The sequence below is a fragment of the Pipistrellus kuhlii genome, unplaced genomic scaffold, assembly GCF_014108245.1.
Source record: "Pipistrellus kuhlii isolate mPipKuh1 unplaced genomic scaffold, mPipKuh1.p scaffold_m20_p_5, whole genome shotgun sequence".
NCBI lineage: Eukaryota > Metazoa > Chordata > Mammalia > Chiroptera > Vespertilionidae > Pipistrellus > Pipistrellus kuhlii.
This window is the reverse complement of record NW_023425551.1, coordinates 10,497,099-10,514,099: the sequence shown is the minus strand read 5'-3', so window position 1 is coordinate 10,514,099 and position 17,001 is coordinate 10,497,099. Positions and strand designations below refer to the sequence as shown.

Here is a 17,001-nt window from a genome sequence, read left to right as displayed (position 1 = left end):
CAACACCTCACTTTGTTTAAAATTGAACTCAACATCTCTTCCACTGTTTTTGTTTGTTGGTTTGTTTTTCCTTTTGCTCCTTATCTCAAAAAATAGAATTCATGACTCAACATTCAGTTATATTGACTTAAACTTCTGAGTCATTCACAGCTTTTCCTTCTCTTTCACAACCCAGGAACCAAGTAGGTGCCAAGTATGTGTCTCCCAAATTTGTTCTCTCCTTTTATTTTCTCTCTTGTAAAATAACTCCCAAGCTTACCAAGGAAGAAGAAGCTGGTTGAAGTGTCAAATTTAGCACAAATTTACAGAAAGATTAAGACTGAAAAGTATTCATCGGAATGTATAATGCGGAGTCATTGATGATCTTATGAGCAGTTTAATGAAGCTTAGTGGCTGGAAGATCCATTTCGTTTTATGGTTGCTATAGTTGGAGGTATTTGATTGGAGCTCAGGAATTGGGGCCAGAAAATAAACCTTATATACTTCACATACACTGGAGACTATTTTAAATCTTTTCTGAAAAAGAAAAGAAAACGCATTTAGTTAGGAAAAAAGCTTGGCAGAGTAAAGAGAGAGGGAGAAGTGTCATTCCCCAGTTCTCGGCCTCCTCATGAAACTGTAGGTTGAATGATTTCTAGTCTGTCAAATGGAGACATAACAGCAATTGTTTTTACCAGTTTACAGAGTTACAGTATCTCTAACAGGCAACATACATGGGAAAGTGCTAAAAACATAGGCATACACTAATTCCATTTTAAAGACATGATAGATAAGGGATTTATGTTTTTAGCACCTAAAATTATTTCAGTCTGTTTAATTGTCACAGTGAGCAAAACATTTCCTTTCTTAAAAAAGATCTTCTTGTTTGTTATTCCAGTTGACTTGAGTAATATTTCTCCAGTGGTTCATATGATACTATTTAATCTTGAACTAAGCCCTTCCTTTAAGAACTACATAATCTTATATAGTTCAACTATGAATATATAGTTTTTATTTCTTACAGTAAAAGGGAGGAAGGTTCTATGTATAAGTAAGCTATTTCTTACGCTTGTAATTTGCAAATTGTTTTGCACAGAAGACTAGTTATATAATTGCAACATGAAAGATTCTAAGGTTACATAAGTTTGGGAAAAGCTCTTGGAATTCATCACATATGTGACACATTTGGGAAGTTTGAGAGTAAAAAAAAAACAGCTAAACATTTTTTTACTCCATATGTCTTAAAGTTATTCAACTATGATATATTATTTCTTTTGTAATATAATAGCAGTGTTCAGTTGAACACCCAGAGAAATTGTCTTACATTTACTTAAAAGATCTTGGGAAGCAGTGAGCCAAGATAATAGAGTTTAAAAAAAAACTAGTGACATCTTTTTAAAAAGTCTAAATGAGAATGACAGGAAATAATGTTCAATTGTGTTGCAATTAGAACAATGAAGTTATGCTAGGCGTTGCTTTCTCAAAATTTCATTTCATTTCCCCCCCATAGAAACAAACAAAAAAAATCCCTAGAAAATTCTACCATAAATTCTTAGGGGAGAAGATGTTCATTCTTTTTCAGGTTTAAAGAAAGTATTAAAATTATGCTGACATGGAAAATTGATTAATTGCTAGCAAGTAGCAATGGTGATAAAGACTTCATAAGTATCCCCATAGACAACCATGTATACAAATAAGACACAGGTTAATAACCATGTGTATCACAGACTAATGTTTACTAAATAATGGAGCTAGAAACTGAGGAGGAAATGAAGTACAAGTGGAAAAGTGCAGGTACTCCAGATTCATTAAGGACATGTAATCAGCAGGACTCTGGTAGATGGCAGAGCATGGAGAATACTGTGGGCTGACGACCAGCCTCTTTGTTGGAACCGTAGGTGGACTGAGATAACATTTAGCACAGGGAATGTTTTTGGAGAAAAGAATAGTAGTAGGTCATGGGTTAAATTTGGAATTTATGAAGTTTAAATTTCCTATGGTATATTTATTTTCCTATAGAAAATTAAATATATAAGTAAATAGTGAGATAAGCCAAAATTGGTTTGGCTCAGTGGATAGAGCATTGACCTGTGGACTGAAGAGTCCCAGATTTAATTCTGATCAAGGGCATATACCTTGTTTGTGGGCACATCCCCAGTAGAGGGTGTGCAAGAGGCAACTGATTAAAGTTTCTCTCTCATTGATGTTTCTAACTCTCTGTCCCTCTCTCTTCCTCTCTGTAAAAAATCAATAAAATATATATATTTTTTAAAAATAGTGAGATAAACCTATATATCTCTTCATATTCCATTCTTCCCCAACTTTTCAAAGGATATATGTGATATCTGGAACTCATGTCCTGTCCTATGCTTTATGAAGGAGAAGCACAGCCTTTCAACCAAATCTAATTATTATGACTGTTACCAGAATTAAATTCGTCCATAGCAATTGTTTCAATTAGTAGGTCAACCTTATAGGCTAACTACTCTTGAGGGACTGAAGTGCTTAGCATAACTAAGTGCTTAGTAAATGCTTGTTGAATAAATAATTGAATAGTTTAATAATCACAATGCTATATCAAGTTCTATATAAAAAGGGGCTTTAAAGCAATGGGTCAGATTAACCTCCTCTATTTTTCTGTTGGTTCACTATTAAAATCTTTCAGTCTTGCCCAGCTGGTGTGGCTCAGTGGTTGAGCATCAATCTATGAGCCAGGGGGTCACAGTTTGATACCTGGTCAGGGCACATGCCCGGGTTACGGGCTCGATCCCCAGTGTGGGGTGTGCAGGAGGCAGCTGGTCAATGATTCCCTCTCATCATGATGTTTCTATCTCTCTCTCCCTTTCCCTTCCTCTCTTAAATCTATTTCAATAATAATAAAAGCATAATATGCTAATTAGTCCAGACAGCCGAACAACCTTATGGACGTCCTGCCCTCTTGCATGAATTTCATGCTTCTGGCCTCTAGTATCTACACGAAATCTTTCAGTATCTCTTAGCTGACTATGGTAAAAACAAACATTTACTGTTATAACAGTTTCATGTACATCATTTGTAATCCATTTGAACATCAAAGGGTAGGACCCAAAAGATCCCTCACCAATTCGAGCACCCTATAAAAGTCCTTCTCATATTTTTTGCCTCTTCCAAATGGTTTACTTGCCATTTGAGACAAAAGGTAAAATAATTGCATCAGAGAAATTGTTAGAACAGAATGGTCAAAGGATGCTTGAATAACAACTAAAACAATTCCAATGTAATTTATTAGCGTTCAGCTTCAATAAATTTAACAAAATATTTGGTGACTAGAAAACTTACCACAATACAAAGCCGATGAGGATGAAAAAGAATCCTTTCCTGTATAGAAGTTTCACTGGGTTTATGTTTGTAGGAGGCCACATTAGCCTCAGACCTCAATACAAATAGACCTTAAAGAGCGTCCCCAAAATGATCTGATCATTCTGCCGAGTATGATTGCTTTTAAAATTAAAGAAAAACATGAACAATGCTTTTACTTCTTATCTACTAGACAGCATTTCTATCTTAACACAAAATAAAAAGTTTTCCAGAAATTTAATTCTAATTGTCAGAGGTACATTTTGCTTACTAAATGGCTTTCAGAATAGTAAGGGGTAATTTGCAAGCATTAATTTAATTTCTTTCCCCTTATTTTCAGCACTACATAGATAATGCTAAACTTCACATAATTTTTATTAAATCTCTAAAATTATATTTCTGAATATTAGATAACACCACATTATTGTTTTTAGACAAGTGACTTTACACTGTTCATTTGATAAATGAGACTGTCCCTAAATGAGAATACCTCTGTAGAAAAAAAGAAGAAAAAGAAACATTTGTTTACATAAATTCATATACAGATCAAAAAGCATTTCTTTTGAAGTATTATAACACATTCTATATATTTCTATTTCTTCCATTTTAATTAAAATATTAGAAAAACTCATAAAATATGTAGCTGAATAATGATGGCATCTAGAAAAATGCAATAAGAATTTGGAACTGATTCAAGCATCCTATAAAAGTCCTTATCATATTTTTTGCCTCCTCCAAATGGTTGCTTAGTACTACATAATACAAAGTTTAGACATTAATCTTCAAGTCAATTTAAAAGGTAAAGTGCCTGTTAGGTTTTTTCTGGCTAAGGTGTATAGTTACAGCACAGCCAACATCTGCTCTGTACTAAATAGATATATTATATTTGGAACATAAGGCCATAAAAACAAGGTTTATTAATCTGTCTTTGGACTTAAACATGCCCCCACAGCAGAATATTTATCTAGAGTTTGGTAAAGCAAATTACTAAAGAGCAATAAAGCCAAAAAGAATCCTGCAACATTTCAGATTGATTCCTATTTAAATGTTGTTTCCCTAATAAATTATTTACTACTTAGTATTAAATTAATATTTAACATAAATACATAATTTTAGACCTGGATGAGATTTTAGAAATAATTTAATCTAACTTCCTCCATTTCTTTTCTTTCATCACATATATGTGTGTGTGTGTGTGTGTGTGTGTGTGTGTGTGTGTGATTGTGTCTTATAAAGTGATCACCCCAATAAGTCTAGTACCCACTTGGCACTTACATGATTATTACAATATTGATTATTCTTTCCCAAGGCTGTTTTTATAACTGCCAATGGTATACCTTAATCCCTCTGCTTACATATGGTGTTTGTAAGTTGGGGAGAACTGGTGATGAGAGAGAACTGATAGATGGTGGGAATAGAAGCTAGAATATAGTAGATTAATAATTAAATGGGAGTAAAGAGATGAACAAAAAGCAATTTTAAGATACTGAGTTGAGCAGTGACGGGATGGCAAATATAAAACAATACAAAATCAAAGGAAGATTGTGTGTGTGTGTGTGTGTGTGTGTGTGTGTGTATGTTTTATTGTCACAACTTTGTTGACATTTAAAAAAATTAAAACTGATTATGGATAGTGCAATGGTTGGCAAACAATGGCCTATGCACTGGCCACCAGTTTCTGTAAATAAAGTTTTATTGTAACACAGCCATATCTATTCAGTAACATATTGCTTATGACTGCTTCCATGCTACAACAGCAGAGATGAATAGTTGCAACTGAGATCGTAAGGCCCCAAATACAAAAATATATACTGTCGGACTTTTCACAATAAATTTGCCAATCCCTGCACTAGGGCTCCTCATGCCATAAAAGCAAATGATATTTCTAGTCATAAGAATCCCAAATTCAGTAGCAATTATTTTTCAACGTATTATACTGGGACAGATAACATAGATAATATTAATAGAATTTTTAAAAAATTGTCTTAGGTATTTTTTATCTTGAATAATTAAGGGTTAAAAATAACGTCTCAAAAATTGTCTTACCTTAATATAAAATTAAAATTTTACATTGCACATGTAACAAATTATTTTTTAATTGTGAAATGAAATTAAGCTAAGAGTTTTATTTTTTAAATGATTTTTTAAAATAGTAACTTGGCATGAACATTAAATTACATAGCCTATAAATTTTCAATAAAGAAGAATAGCTGGGGTCTTGAATAACAACAAAATTTTGATTTTTTGTTTAATTTTCAAATGTATAGTGTTCCATCATATTCAGTGACTATTCAGTAAGAATTGAGTGACTCGGTCTTTAATGTTTGTTTTAACTTTGTCCAGGCAAAGAAGTCAAGCCTAGGCCTCCACGTATGTTACGTGCATGACTAAATAGTAACTGACTAACTAAATCTTAAACGCATGCTTTTAGTCATCTTCTGATTCCATTGTTGACTATTTTGCTTAAATCCAAAACGTAATTATTTTGTGAAGAAAATGTGCCTATTATCCTGAGTGTTCTTCTGAGAATATGCTATTCTAAAATTCTCCTTCATCACTTATTCACTGGAGGTAAAACCAGTACCCTAATTGACCTCATTAAAAGTTTTAGTTTACATTTTATTTTTTTCTCAAAAAAAAAAACCTCTTGTGATTGATAATGAAAAACCTTTATTTGTGTTTGTGTTAATTTGCTATTATTATAAGAAAAAATGAAATTAATATGGCCTACTAAAAAACTGAATAATATGTAAATGAAATAGGGTGGACAAAAGTAGGCTTACAGTTGTGAGAACACAACAATTTATTCATTATTTTTAATTTATTATTATTCTTTTTTAAAATATATTTTATTGATTTTTTACAGAGAGGAAGAGAGAGGGATAGAGAGGTAGAAACATCGATGAGAGAGAATCATCGATCAGCTGACTCTTGTACACCCCCTTCGGGGGATGTAACCACAACCAAGGTATATACCCTTGACCGGAATCGAACCTGGGACCTTTCAGTCCGCAGGCCAATGCTCTATCCACTGAGCCAAACCGGTTTCAGCTTTAATTTATTATTGTATTATTTCCCATATGAACAACTATAAACCTACTTTTGCCCACCCCTGTATGCATGAGCACAGAAAATATTTTATATAATCATCATTATTACTGTACATTTATATTTTAAGAGCCACAAGTAAAAAAAGAAGGGAAGCCAGGTATGTATATTTTATGTAGAAATCCATACTTGCATTCTATGTTTATAATGAATAGCATAGCATGTTTTTGCAAATGTTGTGTCCTATGGTAAATATTATACCAACGTTTTATCTTTGACAAACATTTTAAAATGAAACAAACATAATACTTGTTTCTAGAGAGAAAAAGAAAACTCCTGAGAAATGTATATGGTTCAGGAATAAACAAAAAAAAAAACAAAAAAGAAAAAAAAAACAACCACAGTTGACTAATTGGGTTCAATCCTACACAACCACTATTTTTGCTGATTTTATGTGCTGACATAGGCATCATAAATATTTCATCAGAAACACAGCTGCTCTCACTCTCCTCCTCCTGGGGGCTCCTGAGTGAGATAAACATTTCTGAGGGCTGTAGCGGGCAGCAGAAACCATTTTAAATGAACAAAGGGAATTCCGATCCTCATAACAGTTAAAATTTTGGTTCAAGTTTATAACTGGATTAGGGTTATATGGCTGCTATAATAAAATATACAGACTAGGTGGCTCAGAACAATAGAAGCTTATTTTCTCATAGTTTAGAAGCTAGAAGTCTGAAATCAAGGTGTCAACAGGACCATGTTTTAATTGAAACCTGTAGGAAGAATCAGACCTTGCATCTTCTGGCTTCTGGTGGTTGCCAACAATCCTTGGTGTTCCTTGGCTTGTAGAAGAAGCATCACTCCCATCTCAGCTTCTGTCACCACTTGGACATCATCTCTTTGTGTTTCTATCTTTGTCCCTTTTCTTCTCTTCTGATGACACCAGTCACACCCCACTCCCATATGAGAAACTCTTAATTCATTATATTTACAATGACCCTACTTCCAAATAAGGTCACATTCTGAAGTAGTGGGTATTAGGATTCCAGCATATTTTTTGAGAGACACAATTCAATGCATAGAAGTTTGCTCACTGCCCTCCCCAAACGTATGCCCTTCACATGCAAAATACATGCATCCCATTCCACAATTCTTAAGTCTCATCCATTTTAGCATCAACTCTAAGTCCAAAATTTCATCAATTCAAAGTCCCAAGTCTCATTATGTAAACCAGTTATGCCTGAAACTTGGGGTATGATTCTTCCTGCAGACAATTCCTCTCTGTATGTGAACCTTTAAAGCCAGAAAACAAATTACTGCCTCCAAAATAAAACAGTAGGACAGGAATAGGATAGACATTTCCATTTCTAAAGGGAGAAATTGGAAAGAAAAAAAAAAGGGAGTCATGGGTTCCAAGTAAATTCAAAACATAGCAGGAAAAATTCCATTGGATTTCAAAGCCTAAGAAAATCCTCTTTGGCTCATTACTCTCTCCCCTGGGCTGGGTGAGGAGGGGCTCTGCCCTCTTGTGCCACCTACGTGGCAGGCTGCCCTTGCTGCATGGGGGTGTTCCATCTGCCCAGGCTTGAATCCATTATTCTGCCCTTCAAGTTGTTATCCCTTTCTTTCACCCTATTTCTGTCCCTTTATATTCATGCTGTGTTGCCTCTGCATGTAATATTCTCACAAACATGACCAGTCTTGCTTTTAGTTAATGGGGGATGGAAGGGAGGGTCCATTCCATTGGACAGGAAGGCCCTCCACAGATCTTTCCTGGATCACCACTTTGCTATCGCTGCCTTCTGCTGAGATGGCGGGTTGGATCCATGAGTCACACATTTATTCTTTACCCATTTTAGCAAAATGTTGTCCATCCACACCCATGGCCCTGTCCCCCATGTACGCTATTTAGATAGGTTGAAAATTGTCCAGATCTTCAAATGCTAGTTCTTTTTGCTTAACAGTTCCTTCCTCAACCTATCTTCCCTTTCACATTTTATTCTAAGCAGCAAGGAGAAATCAGGCTTACTGTTTCACACTTTGCTTGGAACCTTCCTCAACTAAATATCCATGTTCTTCATTTACAAATTCTACCTTCCAGCCAACAGAAGAACACAATTCAGGCAAGTTTTTTGCCACCAACATCACCCTCCCTCCAGTATTCACTAACACGTTCCTCATTTCCTTCTGAGATCTCAGCAGAAGTAAATTTCACATTCTTATTTCTAATAATATTCTGTTCATGATGACATATGTCTTCTCAAAGCAACAGAGGCTTGCTTTATAGCTCCGCGCCCACCCCCCCCCTCCCCCGCCCCAACTCTTTCTGAGTCCCCAGCAGAATAGACGTTGACCTCAATATATCTGGCTTTTTCTATCAAGTGCCTCAAAAATTGTCAAGCCTCAACCCATTACCCAACTTCAAAGCTACTTCTGTATTTATAGGGACTTGTGACCCCACTTCTCGGTACTAAAATCATGTTTCTTTGGAAGGCTGGAATAAAGTACCACAAACTGCATAGGTTAAAACAATGAAAATTTATTCTCACATAGTTCTAGAGGCCACAAGTCCAAAATCAAAATGTCAACAGAATCACCTTTTTTAAAGGCTTACCGAGGAGAATCTTTGCCAGAAACCCTCACTGTTCCCTGGCTTGTAGAAGCATCACTCCAATCTCTGCCTCCATCAGCACTTAGACATCTCCTTTCTGTGTGTTTCTATCCCTGTTTCTCTTTTCTTTTTTTCTTTTTAAGGACATCAGTCAGATTGGGTTAACGGTCCATGCTTCTCCACTATGACTTTGTTTTACCTAAACTAATCACATCTGCAACAATCCTATTTCCAGATAAGATCCTGTTCTGGGGAACTAGGGTTAGAACCTCAACATATCTTTTGACAGGACACAATTCAAGCCATAATATTATTTGTGTAGACTTCTTAATCACATAAGTACCCAATTATATCTATTTCAAAAAGACTCTTCCAACTCTCTAATCATTTATCTTATGCTGCCACTGGAACTAGTCTTCACAACAATCATCTTGAGAAAACAAAATTCACCTTAAAATCAATTAGCAGTAGCAACAACTTAGTATATGACATGATTCTAACTTCTGGGTGTTTAATAGTCTAGCATTGAGAACCTATCATGAAACTGGAATAATTTTTAGAACGATTTTGCTTTTTCAATTATGGTAAACAAAATAATTTTCCAAAAATGAATTTGTTCTCTAGTTTGTTTTTTCAATTTTTTTTTTAATTTCTGCATTTTGTTTTTCCTTCAGAGCCACAAGTGAAAAAGGAGACAAAACCAGGTAACATTTTTTATTGTATAATTGATAGAGTCGCTTCATTTTAGAACTACAAGAGGCTTATCACCCACCAGTGGAGATTTATACAGTCTCTCTGATCCTCATTTTTTTTCTGCTCCATTGATCAATATGGTTTTATAGTACTAGATTAGTTGAGAATGGGGATATCCCATTGAAAATAAATATAAAAAATATGGCTTTAAATGTGTTTCAGCAGAGACTCCAGTTTTTAGGAGATATTTTTGGGGGGGTTCTTCAAAACCAAGTATGATAATGTTTAATTTGTGGGCTTTTTCTGATAACACACCAGACTCATAAGATTTCGAAGTTGAAGACTACTGAGATTTAAAGGGAAATAGCACAATAATTATTATTATATAAATATTATTACATATATTATCATTATTAAATATTTCCTACGAGTCAAGGAATAGCATATAATTTTTATATTCATCGTATAACTGTGAGAGACATGAAACATGACAATCACTGCTCATATTTGTTATCTGTGGAAACAGTTAATTAGTAGACCAAGTTCAGAAATTGTTATTCTTCCCAGATTTTCAAGTTAATAAATGTTGAATTTAGGATTCTGCCCATGTTTGGTTTACTCAAAATCACAGAAAGAGATTGTCTCAGACTGACAATCATTTTATTAGAAGTATCAATAACATTGATATAAAATCAGGGTGACCTTTCCAAGTTTACATTGATATTTAGTGTTATGTCCTAGCTCTGGTACCAACTAGCCATTTACCTGAGGCACATTACAAAAACCCTCAGGCTCTATGGAAGTGATTTCTTCATTATAAAAAAAAAATACGCAGCAGGATTTTTTAATATCAACAAATTCAAGAATCCAAGTATTTCTGTCTCTTTGTCTCTCTGTCTCTCTCTCTCTCTCTCCCTCTCTCTCATACACAATACTATTATTACCCATTTAATTCTTACCAGCTCTTACCTAGCAACTCATTATAAGCTTGAATCTAGTTGCTCTTATAAACAACATATATTTAATGTAACAAGGCTTATAGATGCCGAGCTATTGTATTCTAATTTATTTTTCTTACTACATTTATTATGCAGATTAATATGTATTACCAGATAGAAATATTTTGCATATTCTCTCTCCCTCTCTTTTTTAAAACCAGAAGCTTAAAGCCATTTAAAACTTCTAGTTAGGCCTAATACCATTTAAAATTTTTATTTATTATTGTTAACTAATGTAGTTTTGCATTTAATATTATTTATTTTTATAAATAAGAGTTTTTTAGCTTTATCTGAAAAAGCTTAAATACACAGTGTATATATATATGAATTTTATCTATAATACTCTTATAGAATCTTTTATAAGACTTTTTTAAAACATGTTTAATAACATATATTTTCACATTACTTCACTTTACCATTGTATTCTATTCCAACCATTGCCTAAGCTCTCTGTTTTAATATTGATGCTTTATTACGGCCTGATCTTTGGGTATTACGGATGCTTAAGTGTAAATAGTAATTCTTGGTATATGGCTTTTTAAAAGCTAAAATCTTTAAGGTTTTCATGTAAACTAGAATGAAAATGTAGGAAGAGTTTTTCTCCATGGGTACAGTTGTTTAAGTCACAGAAAAAAATTCACTGTATGTTGGTTTATAAAGTTAACCACCTGAAAATATTTTCTTTTAATTATTTTTAGAACAAGCCATCGTGAAACCAGAAAAGACTGTTTCTCATGGTAAAGCAGGTATTTTGCAGGTGGTGTTTGCAGTATCAAATTGTTTTCACTCTAGCAGAATGAAGAGCTGAGCGTCCATTCTAAAGTGATTAGATAGGATCCAGGTTTCAGGCCATCCAGATTCTGGAACATTCCATTTTAGTCATCATCACAATGTGTTTTGTAATGAAGACTTAACGGTCCCTGCTAATCTTCCTTATCATCAGAGAATTAGCTAAGCACCAATACACCATAGCCAGCGCTCAAGTGAATGGGCTTTAGACATTATATTACTACTTCCGTCTGGGGCAAGACATCCTTAGGAAATGTTTGCAGTTCAGATTGGCTTTTTTAAATGTGATCATCTCAGACTCCAAAGTAAGAAAAGGAAATTGACATTTCTCCCTTATTCCTTTCCTCCTTCCTTCCTTACTCCACCTTTGTCTTCCTTCCTTTCTTTTTATTTCTGGTTTCACATTTTGGACAAAGTAGATCCAAACTGTTCTGCTCAGAAAGATAAATATAGCAGTTACCAAGATAAGTTTATTAATTAGTTCTTGCTTAAGAATAGAAACTTTGTTTTAATTTAAGCTAATTAAATAATTTCATCTTGAGGCAGCCCTAAGCTGCTATTCTGTAGAATTTTTTGCTTCTTTCCATGCTAAAATATTTACCAAGTGTTATGAATAGTGTGTGTCCAGAAACTTTTAAAAGTCAAAAACATACTTTCTCCAAACATATCCTAGGAAACCTTTTGCTTACATTTTTCAGATTTTACTTTAAAGCATTATTTACAATGAGTTTGAATTAGAATGCTTTTATTTGCTTATGTTTATGAAAATATGAGACATCAACAACAGAACCCATAGGAATAAAAAAAACAGGACTGGAGTGTGGGAAGGAGAGGATAGCTTTGTATAACAATGTAAGCAAAACCTTAGAAACAATTTTTAAACAATAATGAAAATCTGTTATTTTCTTCGCTGTTTCTGAGGTCAGTCATTTTGTGTTATTACAGAGAGAATGGGAGATTTTAGGCTTTGAGTGAACAAGTGCATTATCCTCTAGCTCACCCCTTTTATTTCAGTATCAACAATGATACCCTTTAAGTTCTGTTTCCCAATAGCGCTTCCCCCTGTGGATATTTGACCAGCTGATTGGCCCCCATGTCAAATACTTGAAAAGTTTAATTTTTTATAAAATCCTTGTAATAATCACTCTACTTTGACCCAAATATTTAACTATGTTGATAAAAACAGAGAGAACAGAAGAATTCCTATAAATATACCACTTTTGTCCGGTCCCAGCTCTACACCATTAAAAACAAAACAAAAAACAAAACCTTGAGTTTCCTAGCTAAACCTCGATTCCCAGGGAGGCCTCTTGCCTGACAAAGATAAAAATTGCTTCTTTCTATTCCAGTTCAATGAAAAGGGGATACATGATTTATAAAACAATACATTTTGGCCGAGACCGGTTTGGCTCAATGGATAGAGCGTAGGCTTGGGGACTGAAGGATCCCGGGTTCGATTCCGGTCAAGGGCATGTACCTTGGTTGTGGGCATATCCCCAGTAGGGGGTATGCAAGAGGCAGCTGATCGATGACTCTCTCTCATCGATGTTTCTAACTCTCTATCTCTCTCCCTTCCTCTCTGTACAAAATCAATAAAATATAAAAAAACAATACATTTTGTAGACAAATACAGTGAAGTACAGTAAAGACAAGGAATAAGGAGAGTGAGCGCAGGTGGAGGGATGATTTAAATAGGAAAATTCGTGGCGAGATAGAGGCAAAGGACATCCGCAAGTGGACAAGTTTTCTTTGTGCTTTCATCCAACTTAAATAAAAGACACCACTTTCTGATTTGTTAAGGAGACAGCTATGTTTTTCTCAGTATAGGTGTTATTTCAAAGAGAATACAAAATATCAAGGTTGAAGTATGTCATTATTTGTACTGACACATTTAAAATTTTTCCCATCACAGAAGAAAAAGGTGTCAAGCAGGTAAAGGCCACCACAGTAGAAAAAACAGGTAAATATATATTTTATATTTTTCTTCTTTACCAGTTTTTTGTTATATGAGTATACACACACACACACACACACACACATCTTTACTGAATTTTGTATGCTTTCATTGCCATAAATTCTAAGATTCTAAATTCTTGTAAATAACTAAAGTTATACTCAATAAAAATTAACTCTGGAAAACTGGAATAACAATCTTATTTTTTAAAATGTTATTGACCTAAGTTTACAAATAATTCTTGAATAAATCCATGCAATGCATTGATTGTTGTGTATTAGTGAGTGTTTAACCACATTTCAAACCACTCAAACCACAGTCTTCAAACCACATTTTCTCAATTATAAAGACAAAAATAATTGTCTGTTATTTATGCACTATATAGAATAATTTCCTCTCATGAGAGCTCCACAGAAAGCTAGATGGTTGTATAACCTTTAAAACCTGCCCTAAACAATGATAAGCAGAATATATAACATTAAAGGAAAGACTGTCCATCTTTTATATTTCATGTGAGAAAAATAAAGAGCACACAATTTTGCAGTTATAGAAGTCTTTTCTGTAAAGATGAACAAAACTGAGTCTTCAGTCCTATTGATAACTTGAAACATGGAATCTCCTCCATTTGATTTCAAAACAGAAATCCTACACATCACTAGAGTCCCATCTCTTATTAAAAACAATTCCAAAGGAAAAAGTCTGTGAAGTAATTTCTTTTCAACTGAGATAATTATGATAATAAAGATTTAAATACAGCCTCTCAGAGAAAACATAATGGAACTGAGAAAAGAACTATTATACTAAGAGAAATTACAGGCTATTATCTCATGAAATAAATGCACAAGGCCACTTCATATTCCTCTTATGACAGTTTTACTCTATTCAGATCATTGCCTAAGCTCATCACTTCAGTTAATGTGCCCCTAGTTTTCACTGAAAGGTGTTAATATGCCTCCTGAGTATCTTATTTAGTTACTGGTATATGGTATTTGGGGGTTAAAAAGAAAGTAGCCCAATGCATGGATTGTTTTAAATTTTACACACATTTTGTGTGTCTTAGTTTTTTTTATTAGCAGGGCAAATAGATTAAATTTAAGAAGAAAATCTAAAAACTAAGAAAATATAATGCTAAAGAATTATTTTTCCATGGTTTATACTCATCAATATGGCATTTATTTTTCTCTGTTCTCCACAGTTAAGCCTAAATCAGCAAGTAAGAGATGAAAAGAATAAAGCCTGAAAAGTCTTGCTTATTTCAAGTTTAACCATGTGATTTTTAAAAAAATATTTTTAACGTTGCCTCCGACTAAAACACCTGTATAGGTGACAAATTAATGTACTTGCTATGGCTTTGATTTAACATCCTTCCCTTTCACTACTAATTAATAGTTTATTATGCAGAAGAAATATCTGGAAATTTTATTGATATTATTAAGATAAAATAGAGATTCCATATCAGCTATAAAATAATACTAAGAAGTTAAGATAGATGAGCACCTTTCAAACATACAAAATAAATAACAAAAAAATAGGAACTGCTATATAATTGTCAGTATTATGAACCACATAAAGTTATAATTTGTTTGTTTTAAGAAGCATTCATTATATCGTAGGTATTCATTAGTATTTAGAAATTCATAAGATTATAAACATTTTGTGATTTATTAAAACCATGGAATTTTCTCATAAGTGATCAGTGATCAGTAATTTTATTGCTCAGAAGTGATACAGAGATTAATTCAGCTGTAGGAGTTTAAAAGCTGACTATTGGACTCAGGAAGGCGTAAACATTTGCCTATTGTTACAAAAATCATAAATAAGTCCAAGATTGTATCAAATTGTGATGAAGGTTCTTGAATTATATATGTTTGTGAAACAGAAGCTTGGGTGAAGGCATAAATTAGTCAAATATTCTCTAGCTCCTGTGTGAAAATGGATCAACAAGGTCCAAAGATGAGTTTGGTGAAGCCCATTAGGAGGTTGTATAAATTGTTCAGGAGATATGCTACAAACATATAGAGCCTAAATATTCCCATCCTGGAACCTCTTACATTTTGAAAGAACATTTTATAGTATTATTACTATAATTTCTTATGCTATTGTGTTGTTATTAGTATAGGAGTCTTGAATATTAACTTCTTAATTTTCTTTTATTTTGCATGCTTATTTACTATTAATATTTATGCAAACTAAGTTCCTTGAAGCTCATTCTTGAATTCTGCCAATCCCTAATTTACATATACCCAGTTTAATCTTATGACAGTGTGGGTCCCACATCTCCTCACTTCCTTCACTGTTGGTGAATCCATGTCGGGGATAAATAGCAATACATTTAGAGAGTCTCCAAACTCAGGAGTGAGATAAGCAAAGAATGGGTAAATATCGATAATATCTGATGAAGACTAGCCCTGGAGGTGATTAGAAAAAAAGAATTAAAAAGAATTAACGTTTGGCAATGGTCTCTATTTCTGAATATTCTGTTTTATTCAAAATACCCTACCCTACATGGCTTTGTTTGGAATTCTACTTTTGATGTAAGAGAGAGAGACCTCTTTTTTCCTTTTATTCGAATATTTTTCAGAGGACGAAGAAGGATATTAGTTACACACTTTGATTCAGTTTGTCATGTCCTAGATGTAGTTTACATTTATCTGTGAGAATTCTAGCTGGACCTGTGAAGAAAGTGTGTGGTCCAGGAAAATACAAATACAAACGTGGTACTTTCTGAAACAGGGCAGGTCTAGGTCAACATTTCTACAAGAAACATATGTCCAGTGCCAAATTGCTTCTGACCCAGCGAAAAGGGAGCTAGAAGGAGTCAGAGAGGTAAAAAGGGAGTTTGTAATATGCCAAGAGCAAATGTCATCTACTTTAAAGTGTCCCCAAGGAATGCCTCAACCTTCAGCAAAGAAAGAAAAATCCTCTTGTTCCCCTTTGTCATAGTCTATCTTCTTTTTATACCATCTGGCCCCAAGAGGCTAGTATCTTTGCAACTGTCTTTCAGGATGCCCTGAGAATGAACCTGACCTTGTTTTTAATGTGTTTCCATGGCAATATGCTTTCTGTGTTCCAAGTTACATGCAAATGACTTTTGGGGCATGTTTCCCATGTCAATGATAGCCTGCAAATATACAAATAAGAAAAGCTTGCTGCACAAACAATCCACTAATTATCAGTTAATTTTTATTTCTTTCTCTCTAGAAAAAGCTGAACATCAAGAAAAAGAATCTCCACATATAAAAACAGGTGTTTTTGTCTTTTGGTTTACATTGTTTTAATTCATTGCTTTTATTAAATTTGAAAATTAAAGCAAAGTATAAAATGCTTTTTATTTTATTTTCTGGGAGTGCTTAACCTTCTAGTTTTGTGGTAAAATCTAGTTTATCTGACATGGAGCTATGGTATTGACAAACATTTTTACTAAACTTATAACTAATATATATGAATTGGCAAACATGCTATTATAATACAGCACTACTAATACAATAGTATTTTCTTTCATATTCACAAGACCCTTTCAATATTACTTTACTGTTGTCAATATTAATATCATTTATCATATTGATGACATTGATTTACTATAGTATTATAAA

At 33.7% G+C, this 17,001-nt stretch overlaps 1 protein-coding gene across 1 annotated transcript in view; it reads left to right on the top strand.

The window, feature by feature from the left end:
* The window catches only part of LOC118705472 (triadin-like), an 81,769-nt gene that overhangs the window by 44,307 nt on the left and 20,461 nt on the right, over positions 1–17,001 (top strand). Inside the window, exons 10-16 of the mRNA XM_036414272.1 lie at positions 5,659–5,685; positions 6,494–6,523; positions 9,649–9,678; positions 11,364–11,411; positions 13,367–13,414; positions 14,604–14,621; positions 16,610–16,654. Of these exons, the coding sequence (XP_036270165.1) occupies positions 5,659–5,685; positions 6,494–6,523; positions 9,649–9,678; positions 11,364–11,411; positions 13,367–13,414; positions 14,604–14,621; positions 16,610–16,654 (246 nt within the window). The remainder of the gene's footprint in view (positions 1–5,658; positions 5,686–6,493; positions 6,524–9,648; positions 9,679–11,363; positions 11,412–13,366; positions 13,415–14,603; positions 14,622–16,609; positions 16,655–17,001) is intronic.